The sequence below is a fragment of the Microcaecilia unicolor genome, chromosome 7 (genome assembly GCF_901765095.1).
Source record: "Microcaecilia unicolor chromosome 7, aMicUni1.1, whole genome shotgun sequence".
In the NCBI taxonomy this organism is placed as follows: domain Eukaryota; kingdom Metazoa; phylum Chordata; class Amphibia; order Gymnophiona; family Siphonopidae; genus Microcaecilia; species Microcaecilia unicolor.
The window spans coordinates 72,421,083-72,443,084 of NC_044037.1; the positions used below are offsets into that span (position 1 = coordinate 72,421,083).

At 44.7% G+C, this 22,002-nt stretch overlaps 1 protein-coding gene across 1 annotated transcript; it reads left to right on the top strand.

Moving 5' to 3' along the window:
- Positions 1-2,218: 2,218 nt before the first annotated feature.
- Positions 2,219-3,115, top strand: SLC25A53 (solute carrier family 25 member 53). Its single transcript, XM_030210743.1, has one exon. The coding sequence runs from the start codon at positions 2,219-2,221 to the stop codon at positions 3,113-3,115; it is 897 nt and encodes a 298-aa protein (XP_030066603.1).
- The last annotated feature ends 18,887 nt before the right edge of the window (positions 3,116-22,002 follow it).

Here is a 22,002-nt window from a genome sequence, read left to right on the forward strand (position 1 = left end):
AGGCAGGCAGCAGACATGAGAGTAATCCAGGTACAGGCAGAGTCAGTAGGCAGGCAGCAGACATGAGAGTAATCCAGGTACAGGCAGAGTCAGTAGGTAGGCAGCAGATACGAGAGTAATCCAGGTACAGGCAAGGTCAGTAGGCAAGCAGCAGACACGAGAGTAATCCAGGCACAGGCAGAGTCAGTAAATAGGCAGCAGATACGAGAGTAATCCAGGTACAGGCAAGGTCAGTAGGCAAGCAGCAGGTACGAGAGTAATCCAGGCACAGGCAAGGTCAGTAGGCAGGCAGCAGACATGAGAGTAATCCAGGTACAGGCAGAGTCAGTAGGTAGGCAGCAGATACGAGAGTAATCCAGGTACAGGCAAGGTCAGTAGGCAAGCAGCAGACACGAGAGTAATCCAGGCACAGGCAGAGTCAGTATCAGGATAACAAGACAAGCAAGAAAACAGGGTAGAGAAACACTTACCCCAAATAGAAGCCAAAGCAATGAGGCAGAGGGAAAGCGCCCCAGAAGTAGTGCTGGTCTCCTTCTGTGGAGAGGGCCAATCCCCGTGGAGCAAGGAGGCGGACCGAAGGTCCCGACCAGCCCCGGAGGCGCGCAGAGCCGGCAGGACGTAGGGCAACGTGGCGGTCCGGGCACGTGCACCGCACTGAAGAGAGAGAGGAGGAGTGCCGTACAGACTGGAGCACTGGACCCACTACGATGGCGGGCGTTCCCGCGCTGCCGGAGCGTCCCGCTGAAGAGGAGGTGAGGAGCATGACATAATGCTACAGACACCCATAGGAATATAATAGATGTCTCTATCGTTAGCGTGTGCTAAAATGTTAGCACTCCTACAGCACGGCTTAGTAAATAGGGCCCTAACTGAGTGTCTGATGTGGAATGGAGGAGTAGCCTACTGGTTAGTGCAGCAGAGTTTGATCCTGGGGAACTGGGTTCAATTCCTACTTCAGCTCCTTGTGACTCCGGGCAAGTCACTTAACCCACCATTATCCCAGGTACAAATAAGTACCTGCATATAGTAGTTGCAAAAACCACAAAAAGGCAGTATATCAAGTCCCTTTCCCTTTCTTCCTGTTTTAGAGTATTACTTAGTTGAATTACTTGCTGCTCTTGGACTTTTAAGCTTTAACTGTTTAACCATTTATCCCTTGGATGCAGTGGGGTTATCTCTAAGTTAGGCCACTGTGCCTCAAAACGTCTTTGATGTCCTTCAGCTTTAGACAAAATCATTTATTAATTTTCCTACTTGACCTTGCTCCCTCGATTGCTTATAGCCATCCTGCACCTTGTAAAACTTGGGGCCCTGTTTACTAAGCTGAGCTAGAAGTGCAATAGCATTTTTAGTATGTTCTAAGTATTGGCGTGCGCTAACCATGTAGATGCCCATAATTTTCCTATTGGCGTCTACACAGTTAGCATGTGCTAAATCCCTAGCACAGCTTAGTAAATGGGGCCCTTGGTTAGGTGGCCATTCCGTATAGCCATAAGCTGTGACATTTGAAAAATATAGTCTATCTTTTGTAGTGCCCTGTTCATGAGAGGCGAAGCAACCTGTTTCTGGACCACCGCCAAAGCCAACTTGCTGGCCATTTGTGAAATATTGATTGTGGATAGTTAGCATTTTTGACTTATCTAAAATTATTATTGTTTTGCTTTTGTAGACCTTTTTTCAACGTTTTTTAGGGTATGAAATGAATATATTAAAGAGGGGGCAAAAATATGTTTAGCCTTGTAACACTGAATTCATGCACACTTTGGTCCCTGTTTACTGAGCCATGCTGTAGGTGCACTAGCGTTTTTAGCGCACGCTAAGAATTAGCATGTGCTAAAGCTAGAGACAACCATTTGGGTGTCTCTAGTGTTAGCGTGCGCTAAAAAAGCTAGCGCACCTTAGTAAACATGGCCCTTTATTTTCTTTTGAAATTTTTCATTGGAATATGTCTTTAGAGTGCTATTTATTATTTTTGTTTTAATCAGTTGATTCCTCTCCCTCCCCTATTCCCCAATGTAAGAATATGTTTACTAAATATATTATATATTTTGGTTTAACTTACTGAAATAAGTTATTACAGTGTCTTATAGATGAAACTTATAGTTTTCATGAAGAAACCCAAAGCTAACGTTTTCAATTTTTTCACATCAACATTGCTCTTTGTAAGGCACTCCTTAATAATTTTCTTTTAATTCTTTTGTTCTGTAAAGCTTGAGTAATGAAGGAGAACAACCTTATAAACAGGGAATCGGAGAGGCAAGCAAGGGGATGGAGCTCAAGGAGTTATGTCTATGGAGCTGTCTCTAGCTTCCTGTCCACCTTTGTTACCTTTCCAATCTATAAGACCATCTTCCGGCAGCAGATCCATGTTTATGCCATGCGAGAAGCCATCCGCCAGCTCCAGCAGGAAGGCCTTCGCCACTTCTACAGGGGATTGTTCCCACCTTTAGTGTCCAAGACTGTCCAGGGAACCTTGTTGTTTGGGACATATGACACATTACTTCATCTTATTTCTGCAAACCCTTCTGGGCCCTATAAACTGAGAGACCGCTGGAAGGCTGGCTTCATGTCTGGGTTGCTGGAGGCTGTGGTGCTGAGCCCTTTTGAACGGGTTCAGAACATTATGCAGGATGGACGGAAAAATGCCAGGTTCCCGGATATTCATAGCATTCTGAGGTATTTCAATTCCTATGGGTTGAAGGAAGGGCTAACTATGGGCTACTATCGGGGCTTCTCTCCCATTCTGCTTCGCAATGGTCTGGGCAGTGCCTTATATTTCTCCTTTAAGGATCCCATCCGTGACTGCTTATCCGGCAAGGGGCTACCCAGCTGGTTGCCTCCTCTTGTATCAGGAAGTGTCAATGGTACTATTACGTGTCTGTTGCTCTATCCTCTTAGTGTTCTCATTGCCAACATGCAGTCGCAGGTTGGGCAGGAGACCCTCAGCCTTGGTGAGTCTATAGCATCCATCTGGGAGTCCCGTGGGAAGAAGGTCTCTCTCATTTATCGTGGTGGCTCCCTCATCATATTGAGGTCCTGTGTGACATGGGGGCTTGTGACAGCTATTCATGACCTCTTGCAGGGGAACACAGGGAAGAAAAAGGAGCAGGAGTGATCAAGAAAAGAAATTAAGTTTTTCTATTTATTTTATTTGAAGTTTCTATTTAGGAGTTTTGGTAAGCTGCTGTAGCTTACAGCTTCTTGACCCCTGCTCTCCACAGTCCTCCATATGTTCTGACTGCTCTGGGGGACACCATCTTATTCTGAGTTTTTCCTGCTCGGTTTCATGAGATGATGCAGTGATAGTAGTAACAATATTTAAAGTTTAAAAAAATCAGTAAAATTTGTGTCTGGAGGAAAATATAAGAAAGCTATCACATGGCCTGAGAAGTAATATAACATCAGTAGAAAAGATAACACAAGCTCATCAGGGGTGTGCAGCTTATACTCCAGTACAGGAAGCCACCATTTTTATTTATTTATTTATTTATTTAATTTAATTAATTTTAAAAAAATGTATAACCTGCCAACTCTATAATTCTAGGTGGATATACAATCAACATCAATAGAATACAGTACCTCAAACTAAAACATTCTACATAAAGAAAGCACATAATAAACAATGATGTTTCATGCTTGACAGATGAAGGGGGTAGCATTAAAATAAAATTTGCCTTTCTTTTATACCTCTGAAAGGATAGAGAAGGAGCAGAGGCATTGTGAGGGCAATTTTACCTGAAGCAGTTACCTAGGAAAACCCTTTGGCCTGAAAATTGCTCTCCGCTCTGTGTCTGGTAGTGCACATACTTTTAGCTGCAGAGTAAAGTACGTAAAGCGATTGGGTTCTCTACGAACCCCACCCTAGGATAGAAGAGGAGATACATATATACACATGCACAGTGAGGGGCACACAGGGCTATTCTTCCGCTCAATTCTCTCTCCTCACCTTCTGTGTCTTTGAAAAGTTCTCAACACAGTTGCTTAATTTCCAACTCCCAGCTCACTTAGGGGTCCTTTTACCAAGGGCCCAGCGATAGTAGCGGGGGCCATTTTTGCGGTGCGCCGGGGCCCTTTTTACCACAGCGGGTAAAAAGCCCCTAAAAAAGACATGGCCATGTGGTAAGATTATTCTTACTGTGTGGCCATGCAGGGGGGAGCACTTACTGCCACCCGCTGAGGTGGAAGTAAGGGCTTGTGCGATAACCCAGCAGTAACTGGGCAGTGCACGGCAACCCTTTAGTAAAAGGGCCCCTTAGTTCCCGACAACCATGGGACCCAGGAAGGTGGGCTCAGTTATTTATTTTTTCCTATTGGTGGCACCTGTTAGCATTTCTCCTGGTAGGCTTCCTTTTCATGAAAACAGTGATGAGGACCAGTGCAAGGCACTGAGGCTCTAATTAGAGACCAGTGTAATAAGCTGTACTATCCTTCAGAACTATGGTGGTCTTTCGATTTCCCCACACTAATCTTACTCCTGATGTAGTAAAAGATTTAACACAGCAAAATCTGCTGTGAAACCAAAGCACTAAACCATAGTCTAGTGGGTATGCAAAACCTATATAAAAAGACTGAATTGTAAGTTACGTCCAATGTGTGTATTTAAAAAAAAAAAAAAGACACATGAGCAATTCTGTAAACTAAGCAGTATTCTGCAAATGCATGCTTAACTTATAAGGCACATATTCACAAGGGGGGATACAGGGGGCGGAGCATGGACGCCCCGGGGCCTAGGTGGGGCTCTCATTTACATATGTAATTTACAGAATATTGTAAGTTACATGGGCACTCATGCTTTTGGCAGCTGATATTCAGACCACAGGAGTTAGCCGGGCTGCCTCACGTGGTTGGCAGTAAATCCAGAAATTCAATGCCAGGCCATATTCAAGGACCTGCATTGAATTTCTTTTTTTTTTTTGGTGGGGGGGGGGGGGGCAGTCTGAACATAGCTAGTTAAGTCAATATTCATCAGCTGACTGGCTAAGTTATAGGGTCAAAGATAGACCTGCTATTTATGCGGGTCTAGCTGGCTGCTAAACTTTGCCAGTTAGTCAATGAATATACACATAAATGGTAGTGCCTACTTTATAGAATTATCCCCTTTAGGTTTGCACAGTTTTTCTGCCATTTATCAATAAATCTTTACTCCATGGACTAAATGGGCCCCACCCACCCCTCAGGCCCCCTCCTATGCTCCTTGGGTTGATCAGCAGCAATCGTGGCCCCTTCTTCCTGCCTCTGTCACTTGCCTGATCCCTAGCTAGATGTCAGACTGCCAAATAAGGGAAGCAGCAAGGAAGGCAAGAGAGTGAGAGAGCCTTCAAACAACTGTCTTCTTTTCTCCCTGGGAACTCTGTTCATCTGCTAAGACACTCTTATTTGTACCCTTCTCCTCCACTGCCAACTCAGACTGTGTTCCTTTTATCTTGCTGCATATGCCTGGAATAGACTTCCTGAGTTGGTACAACATGCTCTGTCTCTGGCCCTATTCAAGTGTAGGCTAAAAGCCCACCTTTTTGAGGATGCTTTTAACTCTTAACCCTTATTCACCTTATTCCAAATACCCATGTCTTTTTTAATCATTCCCACCATAAATAACTCCCTAATCCCTTATTTGTACTGTTTGTCTTGAACAGATTGTAAGCTCTGTCGAGCAGGAACTGTCGCTCATGCATTTTTTGTACAGTGCTGTATACATCTAGTAGCTCTGTAGAAACGGTAGTAGTAGTAGTAGTAAATGACTTAACACATGGCTTCTGTCTTCTTCCCCTCTCCCTTTGTTCTGGCATCACTACTACACGAACTGTGTACTTTGCCTGGCTTCTCATCCTTCTTGTATAATGCAGGCTAACTAATCGGTGCATTTGCCATCACTTCCCTTTAAGTAAAAGATCCTCTGGGCTTGTCTCCTGACATTTTTGATATCCACTTCTGTTTTTGCTTCCATCGCTGGGAGGCTGTTACACTTCTTTTATTACCTTTTCCTTGAAGAAATAATTTCCTTATTCCTATGCATGGAAGGGAGGGGGGTTTACCTGCATGAAGCAGCAGTTTTGACTCTAAATAAAGGCATGGGGGTACACTGCATGGAATGGCAGTTTCTACCCTACCACCTTACTGGACGTACAGGATGGGTTATTTTATGCTTTATCTGCTGTCCTCTACTGTTATCACTTTCTGCCTCATCCTTGATCACTGTGACAAAAATTTGTTTGTTTATTTATTTTGAGATACTTGTATATCTTTATTTTATCCCCTTTCCATAGGATTAGGACTTAAGTTTTATCTAAAGTTTTATGAATAGGGCTTCTGTTTTGAGGTGTTTATAGTTTATACATAATGATGAGGGCAGTGTTCAAGGCTGGATTGCCCTATCGGGAGATCAGACATACCCCTATGGGCCACTGACATATCAAACAGCACATCTTCTCTGAGTCTGCCTTCTTAAAGGCACAAGGGTTTTCCTGCTAGTGTTAGAGATATAGTAGTCTGTCGCAATGTTATATTGAGTGGAGGAGTGGTCTAGTGGTTAGAGCACTGGTCTTGTAATCCAGAGGTGGCTGGTTCAAATCCCACTGTTGCTCCTTGTGATCTTGGGCAAGTCACTTAACCCTCCATTGCTTCAGGTACAATCTTAGATTGTGAGCCCTCCTGGGACAGAAAAATATTCAGTGTACTTGAATGTAACTCATCTTGAGCTACTACGAAAAAGATGTGAGCAAAATCTAAATAAATAAATTATTTCACTTGCAGACAGAACATTCTGGTTCTTGTTCTAAAATCCGATGGCAATCAAAGAATAACAGTGATACACTCAAAGACTGATCAAATAGGATTAATGTAAGGGTTAAATAAATTTACCCAGGGTGCTGCTGTGGCAGCGATCCAGCAACAGTGGCAGCGTTTGTGTGCCGCTGTTGTGAAGGGGGAGCGGGATGTCAGCTGTTTTGGCCGCAGCGGCGGCAAGGACAGCAGTGGTGGTAAAGTAGCAGAGTTGGGAGGGTTTTGGGAGTGCAGTCGGGGCGGAGTCATGGCGAGAGGGAGAGCATGCCTTTGATTGGCTCTGTGTTGGCATCTGACGTCACTAAGGGCGTCGGACGGTCGCACATCATGTTGGGTATGGGAATCCCGGCCTTAAGGGAACTGTTTTTTTTTTTTTAAAGTAAAATAGAGCCGGTTCTGAAGAGAGGGGAGGACCGGCGTGGGACTGGAGAGATTGGGAGAACTACTCCGGTGCACTCTCCCAGTGTTTTTTAATTTTATTTTAATAATGTGCCCGGCTTCGAAGTTGGCGCTGCATGCGCTGAAGAGAGATAAGGGCCGGGTGCAGAAGGTGGGCACGAGCCACATGCCGGCTCGTGACAGAACTGTGTTGCAGGCTCGTGCCAAGAATTAAAGGAAGATTTTCAGGCTCTGGGGATTCAAAGGTACAAACCTTTATATTCATTTAAAAACTGTTTTAATGTCTGTGATTATAAGATGTTTAAGATGACTTCAGAATGTTTTTTTTGTGTTTCGGGTTTTATTGTGTTGGAGGCTCGTGGCTAGAGCTCGAGCTCAGGGAGTGGTGTAAAGAGTTCTAAAGTGTTTTTTTTTTTTAGCAGTTGGGAGGTAAGTTAAACGCTGAAAAGACCTGTGTTGATGGTCTCTGAGCAGCTGTAAGAATAATTCTGTTTTAAAACGGATGAAAGGGAATTTAAGATATTGCTGTGTGTTTTGAAGGGTGACTGTATTTAATTAATTTAATTAATGAGCCTCTCGTGTTTTTTTAAGGCTCTTAATGGTGTGGTTGAGAGCTGTGTGGAAGAGCTGTTGTCCAATATTAAAATAATTTAATATTTGTAATAAAATAATTTTCACTGTGTGAGCTGGTGTGATTTAATCTGCCAGAAAAATTGTCACACTGAGCGTTCTTGGCTTATGTGAAATCTGGTGTGTACTTTAAACTGCCAATGCTAGGGATGGTTTTTGGGAGAAATTGTTAACTAAGATTTTTCTCAGAACCTTTGATCAATATACTTTAAAAAAATATATATCAAAATATACTGTATTCTGAAACAGCTGAAGCATGTTCCTTTTGAGAAGACTTTAAAGTCTCTGTTGTTATAGAATAATTTCTGTGGTTCTATATTGAGAGAAAATTATTCTGAGACAACTAAACTTATGGTAAATTATTGGTGGGAAGGGCTAGCATAGGGCTGCACAATTATGTTTTGTTTTCACTGGGAAAGCTAGGTAGGGAAGTGGTTGAGGTATTATTATACCGCACCAATTAAGTGAATATATTAGTTAGGGTTTAGGTATTTGTTTTGTTGATTTTTAAAGTTTAGTGTAGTAGGTACCCTGGACCTGGTTTCCGGCTCCTGTTTCATCTAAAATAAGGTACCCAACGATACAAGAAAGGAGAAGAGTTGAAGAATATCAAGAAAGCTTGGGGTCCAGCTAAGCTCACTCAAAAAAAAACCAACTGAGATTTTAAAGAAAAAAAGGGTTTAGAACGTTAATATTATACTTACCTGCTCTGCTGTGGAACACCTGTTAAACAAAGGGAAAGACATGAACACACAAAGTATCACTTACTTTGATTTGAAATACATTTGAGTTATTATAAACACACTAAAATTGCTTTAAATGAAGTTTAATACATAAAAATTATACTTATCTGATTGAATGTTAAAGAAATTCTGTAAAGTGATAAGTTGATGATCTGTTAAGAAAAAAGTAGGAGTTATTGTGCTAAAAAATTATTTATAATCTAAACAAATAGTATCTTTTATTGACTTCCATAAATTATAATCATTTGTTATCATTTGTTATCCTGAGATTAAAAAATAGATTTAATTTCCCCTTCTATTTTAGAAATAGAGTGGCGAGGTTAGTTTAAATAATTGTATTTCACCTCTGTTTGTTTTACGAGAGTTTATCTGAGGTATTCTTTAGGGTATTGTAGGGTAAACAATTGTTCCTAGGGGTGAGGTCACATTAAAATAGGAGTTTTGGAGGGAAACCTAAAATCCTGTTGCAAGGGAGGAGCCATGTCTTCCTCTCTTAGAAGCAGTCCAGCTGAGAAGGATGTAAAGAAGCATTAATTAGGTAAACCCACCCTGGGGCCCACCAGAGCCTTAGCTCCATGCTCAAGGGACTTAGGGAGGAAAAGGAGAAGTAATAACACAAGGGCTGCCAGTCTGTTAATCAGCTGACCTCTGGAGGCTGAAAAAAAAGAGACCTGAAGTTATCCCATTTTGCAGAAAACTGTTCAGAAGTCAATCTGATCCACAGGTATCTGTCTGAGGCACAGAGTACCCTAAATCAGAAGATCTGGTCATAGAGAGATTGGTTCCAAAACCTAAGAGAAAAGCGAAAGTTAAAGCTACTGACATCTGTAGACATCATTCGTTGAAGGAAGGCAGTTGAGGACGTCCAAAATGTTTGAAAGGACGTCCACGCCTTCGTTATGCCTCCACTGACACACTCATACCTCCCCCCAAGGGACCTGCATACTGTCCCCCCCCCCCCCCCCCCCACAGGGATGGCCAAATTTCAAGGGAGTGGAGGAGTGGCCTAGTGGTTAGAGCACTGGTCTTGCAATCCAGAGGTGGCCGCTTCAAATCCCACTGCTGCTACTTGTGATCCAAAATCCAAATAAATAAAGGGGGTGTCGGAGGCATAGCAGGCTTGGACATCCTTCTCACAGAAACATCCAGGCATGGACATCCTTCTCACAAACATCTACATTTTGGACGTCCTCAACTGCCATCGCAGGGACGGAGGCATATCGAAGAACGTCCTCAACTGCCGTTGCAGGGACAGAGGCATAGAAATATCCAGTGTACCTGAATGTAACTCACCTTGAGCTACTACTGAAAAAGGTGTGAGCAAAATCTAAATAAATAAATAGCGAAGGACATCCTCAACTGCCGTCGCAGGGACGGAGGCATAGCGAAGGAGGTCCTTCACCCATAGTCTAAAAAAAAAAAAGACAAAAGTTTTTAAAGTTGTTTTTTTCGGGGTGGGAGGTGGTTAGTGACCACTGGGGGAGTCAGGGGAGGTCATCCCCGATTCCCTCCGGTAGTCATCTGGTCATTTAGGGCACATTTTTGTGGCTTGGTCGTAAAAAAAAAAGGACCAAGTAAACTCGGCCAAGTGTTCATCAGGGACACCCTTCTTTTTTCCATTATCGCTTGAGGACGTCCATCTGTTAGGCACGCCCCAGTCCCACCTTTGCTACATCTCCGACGCCCCCGGGAACTTTGGTCATCCCCGCAACAGGAAGCAGTTGGGGACGCCCAAAATCGGCTTTCGATTATGCCGATATGGGCAACCCTGAGAGAAGGACGCCCATCTCCCGATTTGTGTTGAAAGATGGGCGCCCATCTCTTTCGAAAATAAGCCTGTGAATAATCTATGGACTAGAGTGATAAACTCTATTGTCCAAAAGCCAGATGGGGCAGAGCTGGATCTGGGAGACAGGGAGACAGAGCAACGTGTTAATTGTGTTAAAAGTTTTAACCCAAGTTAAACATTTAATATGTTAATCACATTATTAACGTGTTAAAAGTGCAGCCCTAAAAACAGCTTTCCTAGTGCAAGACAGGAAGTTCATCCAAAAGGATGTAGCATCAATTGAAGAATAAAATAAGCGATTGTCTAGGTATGAGTAATTGGAGCCAAATCGAAAGGCTGTGTATGAGTAGAAAAATGATCAGATGAAGGAATGCAAGCTGAAGTCTCTGTTGATTGGAGAGGACAATATGCCTGGCTGTTTATGAACTCTGCAAGTTTAGCACTTCATTAGAAAAAAAATTGGTATGATCGTCTCCAGTAGTTATTGTATAAGGAGCTGAAGCCTTGTCTTCGGAACTCACTAATTCTTCAACAGTGTTGTGCCATAGTCAGACCTATCATTTTGGATGGGCCCACAGTTAGAATGAGTGGGCCTTCCAAAACTCCCCCTCCCTTTGTCCTTATCCCTTTCCCTCTCCGCCGACCCTGGATTCAGCATTAGCTTCCCCTCCCCGTCTGTTGGCCTGCAGCCATCCCCAGTCTACGTGAGCATTAATGCACCTTTATTGCCTATGCCAGCCTCGCAGGTTTCTCTCTGCTGTAATCCAGGAAACAGGAAGTGATGCCTGCGAGGGCAGGAAATGGCAGAGGAAAGCCAGTGGAGCTGACACTGGCACCAGAGGTGCATCGCTACTGTGCTGCTGAAGATGCTGAGGTAAATCAGGGAGGGTAGGGAGAGCTGCTGGGCCACAGGAGGGGAATGCCAGATTCAGGGACAGGAGAGAGCAGAGCGAAGTGGCTACTACTGAACTTTTTTGGTGGGCCACTCAGGGCTGGCCTGAGCCGAGCATGGGTGGGCCTGTGATCACCTATAGCTACACCACTGGGTACTATTAGTATAAAAGTTATGAAATCATCTAATTTTCTCAGTGTATTTCTGTCTTGATAACCATTGAGAGTGAGAAAGAAAAAGAAAAGGCAGAGAGGCTGGTGCTACAGAAAACAAACACAAAATAAAAGGGCTGATCAGCCCCAAATAAAATAGTTAAAACAAATAAATCAATTAAAAAATATAGCAAAAGCTAATATGGTTACGTTTCAATAAAAATCTTTATCAGGGTCTAACACAATGTACATTCACATTGTTCATTGTTGTTTTCAGTGAGTCTCTATGTCGCCATTTTGTCCAACAGGAATGAATTTATTTTGGAATTTGCAGAGTGATTCTACATAAAGATAGTAAACTGATGAAAACAAGGCATCCTATGAGTGGTTTAGACCTTGGATGCAAGAAGATCGACTTAGTACACCACGTCAATAGCTTTTATATGTGCATCTTTGAGCTTTGAATAAAGTGAAGACCTAGGGAATCACTGAAGACAACAGTTGATGACCAATCTGGATGTATTTTAACTGTCAAAGTCTAGTCAAAAAGAGACCTATCCTAAAATCAACCTAGTAAGATTTTTCAATAAACTCTGGTATTTTTAAGCAGTCAGAATTAACTGGTTACTTTCATGAATCTCTGATTTAAGATGATTAGACATCTGTCTGCTAAATGTTGGCTTCAGTGTGTCTATGAGCATAATACTTCCCAGTGTAGAACAGTCACATTATTGCCTCTGATAAACTGTCACCATGCTGATAAACAACTGGAGAATTACAACTGGACACAGGACACATTTCATAAATATTTGCATAAGGGATGCATTTAGATGAAATGTATTACTTCTGAAAACAGTGATTTTTGAATTTTGCTGTGCTTGCATTGGTTTTTCCTTCTGCAGTACTTTCGAGCATTACACAATGCCTTATACTGGCATCTTTTTAGCAACCTCACCTGCCAAGGGAGGCCACAGGACAGTGGTTCCACTTTGGGATGTAGTATATGTGTCCTTTTAATTTATTTCTGCACTGGTGGCTTAAAAATGGTTTAAAAATAGAAGTATTCACAGGATGGAATATATGTTTATAAGATAAAGAGTCTCCCACAGACAAAAGAGTAAGACGGTATTAAAAATAAACTGTGGGGAAGGTTAACTTCTCTTTCTTCTGCTTTGTTTTGATGCCAAGAAAACAATGAAAGCTGAGAAAAAAATGAAAAGCAAACAGCTTGAAGGAAAACATTTTGTAGAATCCCCAGATGTCACATTAATAGGAGGGCGAGCCCATTACTAGACATTCTTGCCCCACCCCCACAAAACAGATATCTTTCCAAAGGATCTATACTCCAGCACTATCAGAGTGACATAGAGGGACATAGTCGAACGGGGTGCTCAAGTTTTCTTGGGGCAGGACGACTCCATGAAGGGGCGGGGAAACCCGTATTATCGAAACAAGATGGGCGTCCATCTTTCGTTTTGATAATAAGGTTGGGGACGCCCAAATCTCAACATTTAGGTCGTCCTTAGAGATGGTCGTCCCCTGTTTTCAGCGATAATGGAAACCGAGGATGCCCATCTCAGAAATTACCAAATCCAAGCCATTTGGTCATGGGAGGAGCCAGCATTCATAGTGCACTGGTCCCCCTCACATGCCAGGACACCAACCGAGCACCCTAGGGGGCATTGCAGTGAACTTCACAAATTGTTTCCAGGTGCATAGCTCCCTTACCTTGGGTGCTGAGCCTCCCAAGCCCCCAAAAAACCCACTCACCATAACTGTACACCTCTACCATAGCCCTAAGGGGTGAAGGGGGGCACCTAGATGTGGGTACAGTGAGTTTGTGGTGGGTTTTGGAGGGCTCACATTTACCACCACAAGTGTAACAAGTGGGGGGGGGATGGGCCTGGGTCTGCCTGCCTGAAGTGCACTGCACCCACTAAAACTAGCGCTATAGAAATGATTTGTAGTAGTAGTAGTAAAACTGCTCCAGGGACCTGCATACTGATGTCATGGAGCTGGGTATGACATTTGAGGCTGGCATAAAGGCTGGCAAAAAAACTTTTTAAAGTTCTTTTTTTAGGGTGGGAGGGGGTTAGTGACCACTGGGGGAGTAAGGGGAGGTCATCCCCGATTCCCTCCGGTGGTCATCTGGTCAGTTCGGGCACCTTTTTGAGGCTTGGTCGCAAGAAAAAATGGACCAAGTAAAGTCGGCCAAGTGCTCGTCAGGGACGCCCTTCTTTTTTCCATTATCGGCCGAGGACGCCCATCTCTTAAGCACACCCCAGTCCCGCCTTCGCAACGCTGCCAACATGCCCCCGTGAACTTTGGCCGTCCCCGCGACGGAAAGCAGTTGAGGGCACCCAAAATCGGCTTTTGATTATGCCGATTTGGGCGACCCTGAGAGAAGGATGCCCATCTCCCGATTTGTGTTGGAAGATAGGCGCCCTTCTCTTTCAAAAATAAGCCTGATAGACTGTCTCAGGTTTGTACATTGTACAGTAAAATGATCAATACTGCATAGGTTTTACAACCTGGTGCTATCTGAGGGGATGCTGGGTTTGGGGGGTGGGGGAAGGATGTAGTTTTAGCATTACAGTAGTTTGAAATGTAGGAGTGTCACAAATGTGTCCCTTACTACTCGCATCAGCAGCTGTACAAACAGTAGTTGATGAAATTAGAGTGGAAATGTGTTGTGTCTTTTCAAGCAATGTGTGTCTATAATACTCATGCAAGGGAGAGAGAGTGAACTAGTGTTGGGAGCATTAGACTGAGAACCAAGGAGTCTAGGATTCAAATCCTGTTTCTGCCACTGACACTCCTTGTAACCTTGGGCAAGTCACTTTAAGGTCAATTCTGTAACAGGGTACCTACAGTTATGTGCCACTTGCATGTGTATATGTACAGAAAAACCAGCACTTATTCCATAAGTAGCAGCAGATCAACTGAGTACTATTCTGTAAGGATGTACACGTTGCATACCACATAAATGCAAGAGGGGTGTTTATGTGGGTGGGGATGCCAGTTACACACACAACTTACAGAATACAGTAAGTTACACATACAGTTACACCCAGGGGCAAAGGTCCATTTTTTTTTTGGGGGGGGGGGGGGGCAGAGCATGCATTTCCTCTCATCTCTTCCCCTCCCCCCCCCCCCCCCCCCCGGTGGAGTTAAATACAGCCTTTGCTGGAAGGGATACCCAAGCCTTGCCAGTCGAAGTGGCCCATTGGCCGGGCCCCCTCCCGTGCTGTCTAAGCAGCAAAGAAGTCAGCAGTGTGCTTCAGCCACTGACGCCAGCACTCCTGCACATGCTCAGTTCATGTTGCTACACTGAGCATGTGCCAGAGTGCCAGTATCAGCAGCTTAAGCATGCTGCCGACTTCTTTGCTGCTCAGGCAGCACGGGAAGGGGCTCGGCCAGTGGACCACTTCGGCTTGCAGGGCTTTGGCATCCGCACCAGACACTCCACAAGTGCCACAATTTTGGAGGAGGCCTGAGCCCAAAGTGAGGGGGCTCAGGCCCCCCATGGCTATGCCACTGGTTCCACTAGCTCTATGACTGGTGTAAATTTGGGTGCATAAATGTTTGGCACACTGATTCCGGGTTACCCTAGTATTCTATAATGAAATCTGGGTGCCTAGGTGCCATTATAGAATAGGATCTTTCTCTCTGCACCACATCAGAGCATCTAAAAGGAGGCACCCACTTATAGAATCGCCCCCTTTATCGTACCAACTTATGATGTAAGCTCCTGGGGCAGGGTCATATTGTACTGAACACTTATTTCCACTGTACAGTACTGTGCATGTCCAATAGCACTATAAAAATAAGTAATGGCCATACTTCTGGATGGCAGCATGGGCACACTTGTCTCACATGTGCCATTGTAACTGGACTGCCACCCCACAAGCTGATTTTGTTAGACAATGTGGCCATGATAAAAGAGGGGACCAAGATATCAGGACTCTTTTTGCATAAGGCTAAGCTAAGTGCTGCATACCTCTCCAGTGGATTCATTCAGAACCTCCGACATTGGCGCAATGGAGATGTCATATGCTTGAATTATTGTGCATGGAGAGACTCTCAGTGGATTTGCAAGGCCAGAAAGCTAAGATGTGATTCCTTCAGCTTTGGACACCATTTTTGGACACTGACTGCCCGGGTTCATTCCACCCTTTTAAATGAACTGGAGACTTATTCCGTCTCCTCACTATGTTATTTTGTTGTTTGGGAGGGAATGTGAGGAGGGGGGTACAGGATGGGTTAGTTTTGTGAGACCTAACAATCTTGTTTGGATGCTATTGATCTCTATGATAATTGAGTTTGTGTTTTTCCTCTGCTTTGTACTCTTGTTTGGGAAATAAATACTAATAAAGATATTCAAACATAAAAATAAGTAATGGTATTATTTTCACAAGCCCACTTTGGGTCTTGCTCTTTTTGTTCTCTCTTGTCGTAGGGCAGGGTCTGGGACTCAGGTAAGGAGTTCCCAGGCCTCCAAGAACCGGGGGAGGGAGGTGATGCAGAAAACTACTGTGGACCTAACCACATGGTTAGCGCGGATTGTACACACCAAACAATGCAAACAGGGATTGAGTGTGGGTGTTAACTTGTGTGGCATACATGGCCGCACATTGTATTAAAATGAATGCTAATGATGCCATAGAGTATTCTGTGGCAATGCAGAGAGATAAACAGAGGCTTTTGATGCACAGTTACTGTGAGAATTTTTCACTACATCTGGCATAGCATACAAGGATTTGCAGAGAGGATTTCATGCCACTTTTTTTAAATTTAACTGCCCATTTTCTCTTATCACCAGCTCTTCCTCTCCTGCTGGCCCAATGGTGGAGCAGTGGCTGAGGTCCTCGTCCTGGAGGGCCCGACGGTTGGCGCTGCGCTGGAGGTCCATTCGAACCTCCATCTTGGTTCCTGCGCCATTATCTCCGTGGGTGCTGCCTGCCTCCAGCTTTTGTCTGCCTCTGGTGATCGTTGCTTCTCTCCTGGCTGCATGCTGTTGCTTCCTCTGCGTCTCATCTGGGCACTGCTGCAGTTCCTGTTTGAAGATCGCCTTGCCGGCCCTGGTTCTCCATCATCCCTCTTGACTCCTGGACTTCTGCCGTCTATTTTAGTCTGTTTATCCTTTTCCCCCTTCCTACCCTTTCTCTCCCCTACCTAATGTACTGTACTTGTACCTGATTTTCCATGTAGCTGTATTTATTTTAACTGTTCATTGTAAGCCGCTTTGAGGCTGTAAAACTGCGGCAAAAGGCGGGGTATAAATGACCTAAAATAAATAAATAAATAAATAAATAAAAGGAAACACCTGAAAGTTTCAAAGCTAGACAAGAGGTAACAGTTATGTTCATGTGTTTGAAGAAAACCAAAAGAGAAAACACACATTGGCACCTATTTTTTCTGCGCCTATGTATGAGCCTTGCAAAAATTTTACATGCAAGCAATTTTTGCAAGGCTCATAGGGGCCCTTTTACAAAGCGGTGTTAAGCCCAATGAGGGCTTACCACATGCTATCCTGGAACTACCGCTGGCCCAATGTGGCCGCCGGCAGTAGTTCTGGCTCTAGTGTGGCACTAACCCGGCAGTAATCGGGCATCGCCGCTCGCTGTCCGGTTACTGACGGGTTACTATGGGAACCCTTATCACCACCTCATTGGGTGGCAGTAAGTGCTCCCCGCTGCATGGACATTTGGTATGAGTTATCTTACTGCATGGCCATTTTTTTTGGGGGGGGGGGGGATATTTTACCCGCTGTGGTTAAAAAGGCCCTGGCGCATGGGAAAAATGGTCCCTGCAGCTACCGCAGGGCCCTTTTTCCCGCAGCTTAGTAAACCGACCCCATATTTAGGTGAAGAAGAACAGACTGATGTGTGCTAACACTTTTGGCCTTTGTGAGGACATGCACAAAAGAAGCCAAGCTTACAGTGAAATCTTTGTGCTCATGTGTCCAGCAAGCTTCCCTCTTACTAGCTGCCAATCGTCCACGTATAAAATTTGCATGCTATTAGCTATGTGTGACTCTACCACAAGCCTTTCTGCATTGGTCCCTGGGAGTTTTCCCAGGAATCTTGGGGATGTTGAGGTGAAGGAATCAAAGGAAGGAGATAAGGGTGAGGGGGCAGTTAGTCCCTTATTCTTTATTTTCACTGAAGATTTACTTTTAAGTGTTTTAAGAAGCTGTGCTTCAGTTTGGAATGAGAAAGAACACTGCCAGGCAGATGAAAATTCTGTCTGAATTAGCAGACACTCCTGTGCAGTTTGTTTGGGAGATATTCTTTATTACCAGCCCGTCTGTCTCCCTGCCAGCCAGCCAGCCCGTCCATCTGCCCACCCACCAGCCAGCCTGTCTGCCCAGAAACCCAGACAGACTGGTAAAAACTGCCCAGAACCCCCCCCCCCCCCCCCCCCCCGACAGTCCCCTGAAAAAGAGGACATGTCTGGGGGAATCTGGACATATGATAACCCTAGCTGTACTTGAAGTTTTTGTTTTATTTTCTGTCACATAGAAGGACATAGGCACAATATGGTTAATATTCAGCCCGTGGCAGTTAGTGGTTTTAAAGCTGCAGGCTGAAATAAGCTCAGATATTTAATATTGGCCAGGTCCAGGCACTGGAATATCCGGGTCATCAGAGGACCCAGAAGTTATACAGGTGCCAGCTGATATTTAGTGCCTGTGCCCACATTCCTAACCGAGAAAAGGCAAGCCTCTTTTTATGCATTTCCATCTGGTACGATGCATGATTTTTGGGCACCACCATTTGGATGCTGCTATATAGGTGCTGGATTTTTGGATGCTCAAATGACAGCACCTAAAAGCAGGGTTGCCAGGTAGAAATTTTTTTTCCAGCCCAATCCAGGCCAGAAACCAGCCCAAAACCCGCCCAAACACAAACCCCGCCCCTGACACCCCCACCCCCGCGTCACCGGCCCCGCCCCCCGCCGTCACCGGCCCCGCCTCCCACGTCATCGGGCCCGCCTCCCCGTCATCAGCCCCGCCTCCCCATCATCGGCCCCGCCTCCCACGTCATCGGCCCCGCCTCCCACGTCATCGGCTCCGCCCAAAACATCACTAACCCCGCCCAAAAACGTCACTAACCCCGCCCCCCGCGGCCGAAAAAAATCAAAAAGCCGCCCAAAAAGCCGCCCGGAAGCCCAAAAAACCGCCCAAAAAACCGCAACCCGCCGCGGGCAAAAATTTCCCGCGGCGGGTTGCGGAAAACCGCCCAATTGGGCGGTAAAACCGCCCACCTGGCAACACTGCCTAAAAGTTCTCTCTATGCTTTTCCCTTTCTCCCTCCCCCACACTGATCTCCAGTGCAAGGTGCTGGGCCAGCAGCTGTGGCGGAAGTCCTCGGAGCAGAAAGGAGATCATAGCTGCCCAGGTGGGTGCCTGTAAGGTTGTACTGTTCCGTACAGGGGCCTGTTCTATGTTCCCTTACAGGAACTGCCTGGGGCAGCTATGATCTTCTTTCTGCTTAGGGGGCTGTGAGGACTTCTACCCACAGCTGCTGGGGGAGGGGGGAGGGAAAAAGCACAGAAAGGATTTATAGATGCCACCATTTGGGCACCCAAAAATCCAACGCCAATGTGTATAGGTGCTTTTATGGTGGTACACAAAATGGCAGCACCCAAAAGTCCTGCTTCAGTCTGGTGAGCTATGTGAACGTTGAATATTGTTGGTGCCCATATATCTTCCAGCTCTGTCCCTGGACCACCAGCACTAACCAGACAATGCTGCTGTAGTCACTCTGGATTTTCAGTGGCATTGTGTGATTAAGTGCCACTGAAAATGTGGGAATGGCCCACTCAGCATTATTTAAGCAAGCAGGAGTGTCTCCTGCCCATTTAAACCATGCTGAATATTAACCACAATGAACTTAATAAAATGAAGAAAAAAAACCCCAGCTGTCCTAGGTCCAGTGGCGTAGGAAGGGGGGGCGGGAGGGGCGGTCCACCCTGGATGCACACACTCGGGGAGTGCCGGCCCTGCTGGTTCCCTGCTCTCTCTGCCCCGGAACAGGCTACTTCCTGTTCCGGGGCAGAGAGAACAGGGAACCAGCGGGGCCGACGCAGCTCCGAGTGATGTGCACTCGGGGCGGATCGGCCCTCCCGCGGGTAAGAATGTGGTCCGGGGGGGTGCGCCGCAGAGGGGGGGGGGGGTGCTCAGTGGCAACCCGCCCCGGGTGCCATTAGCCCTCGCTACGGCACTGCCTAGGTCAAAAGCTAGGGCTCACTGAAAGAAAAGGAAAGTCTCAGCTAATAAAATGTAATAAAGTGCTAAACTATCTATGGAAATACTGGAACAAAAGAGAGACACAAGAACCTGCTGAGGGTGCCAGATCATGACCCTCTCAGTAGAGGGAAATTACATTTCACTCTGGCTGAGTTTCTTAATTTTATTCCATCCATTGGATGCATCCCTTGCAAGAAGGAAGTCATCCATGTGTATTTTACCTGGTTTGCTCACTCTGTTCATTTTATTTGTTTGAATGGCTGTTTCAATCAGTGGCATAGCCAGGACTTGCCTAATGCTTTGAGCTAGCCAGTGGCATACCAAGGGGGGGGCGGTGGGGGCGGTCTGCCCCGGGTGCCAGTGGGTGGGGGGTGCTCCGCTCCCGCCGCCTCCCGTTGTATATATTAAAACTGACAAAATGGAGTCGCAAATATAAAATGGACTCCAGAAGTGCAGCTGGAATAGCTGACACTGAAAATCTGACATTATAATAACCTTAATAAAAGAATGTACTGAGAACCCTGAGTAAAAAGGGAGTAGAGGCACGGATGTCTCCAGCATGACCATGAGATGAAAGTAAGAACAGAGGTTGGCAAGACATGTGAAACAGGTGTCTGATAGTGCAGCATGAGGGAAAAAAGGGGAGAGAAAGTTAGACACCAGAAGGTTTGAGATAAACTAGTAACGAGCTAAATGAGATGCAAGGAATGTATGATGATGCCAGAATTATGTGTATATATGAAAGGAGACATTTGTATATGCAAGCAACTTCTTCTTAACAGGCAACTTCATCTCTGTATTTGATGAGATTGTTCCTAACTTGCTTCCTATGTAATATTCTTGCATAGCCCTGTCATCCAAATGGCAGTTGAATAAAAAGAAAAATTATACAGCATTTTTGCTTTTATTTCTTTATTTTATTCTTTATTCTTTTTTGGTGAAGATACTCAGTAAACAAGTTTAGACGAGGAGGTTTAAACAATTGGCGACCTGCGCGGCAGGACCGTGCACGCACAGCCAATATTTTTTTGGTTCGATTTTTGCATTAAGGTGTCCCGATCTTACGATACTGGCCAGCTCGTGAGAGGTCCACTGCAATTTTCCGATACCTACGGATGTTGATTGATCACCGGTGCATCGGTCTTACGATACTGATCAGCTCGTGAGAGGTGCTCTGCAATCTTCTGATTCCAACGGATGGTGAGTATAAAATATTGACGTCATTCTTAACTCTTTTCTTCACGTTTTAACGCTGCTTTCTTTCTTCCCGCTTTTTTGTTTATATTTTCTTTTATTGTTTATTATTGGATATTATTTACAATATTATTGTACCTGCTGTAAAATGGCTAACATTAACATTGACATAGAAGTACCTGCACAGGATTCTGAATCTAAATATACTTTGTTTGTAGATAGTTCTAGCACATTTACTCCTTTGCAACATGTTATAGCTGCTTTTCCTTTTGATGAAAAACGCATTAAAGATTTACATAAAAAATGGCTAACATATAGCAAGAATAATTCATTTCTGGGTTGGCCTGAGCACGGCTCTTTTGAGAAATCAGTGTTATGGCAGTTGTTGAAATATATTCAGGACAATAAGACAAAGGATTCCTTGAAAAAACATTTGCATGTCTGGAATCTTTTTACTGTTACCGCTGATATGTGGCGGTATGATAAACAACAATGTCAGGATAAAGCTTTTGTAGCTGAGCGGCAGAAAGCCAGGCAGGATAATACATCACACTGTCTCACACCAAGTGCACCACCGTCTTATGAACATAGTACTGCTCCTGGAATATATCCCAATTTAAAAAGTTTAAAAGAAATACAAAAAGAGGCAGAAGAATCAGATAAAACGGCTGCAGGATATGAGCCTTGGGATAGTAAGATTGTCCCGAAGCCGCCAGCAAAGCCAAAGCCACGCGCAGTACCCGTGTGTTCATCACATACTGATACTGACTCTGACCGTCAAACTGAAGATGAAGTTTGTTCTAAATCTGAGTCAGACTTAAGAAAGAAAAAGAAATCTGTAAGTAGAAGAGGGAGGGAGCAGGTTGACATTGAATTAAAAGGTGTTTTTACAATGAAAGGAGAAATGATACAACAAAAGAACCCCTTGACAGATGATTTGCAAGATCCTGTTGTAAGACCAAAAGATAAGGGAGGAAAAGATGCAGGGAGACGGGATGATACAGAAGGAAATGTCCCAGATAAGGAAGACTTTTTTAAAGGACTAATGTCCTTACTCCCAGTGGATTTTGTACACAAATATGGCCATAAGTTTTGGGATGAAGTGGTCCGGACATATTTAGATAATGATGTTCGTTTGCCTATTGATTCACGGGGTCCGAGTTGCATGG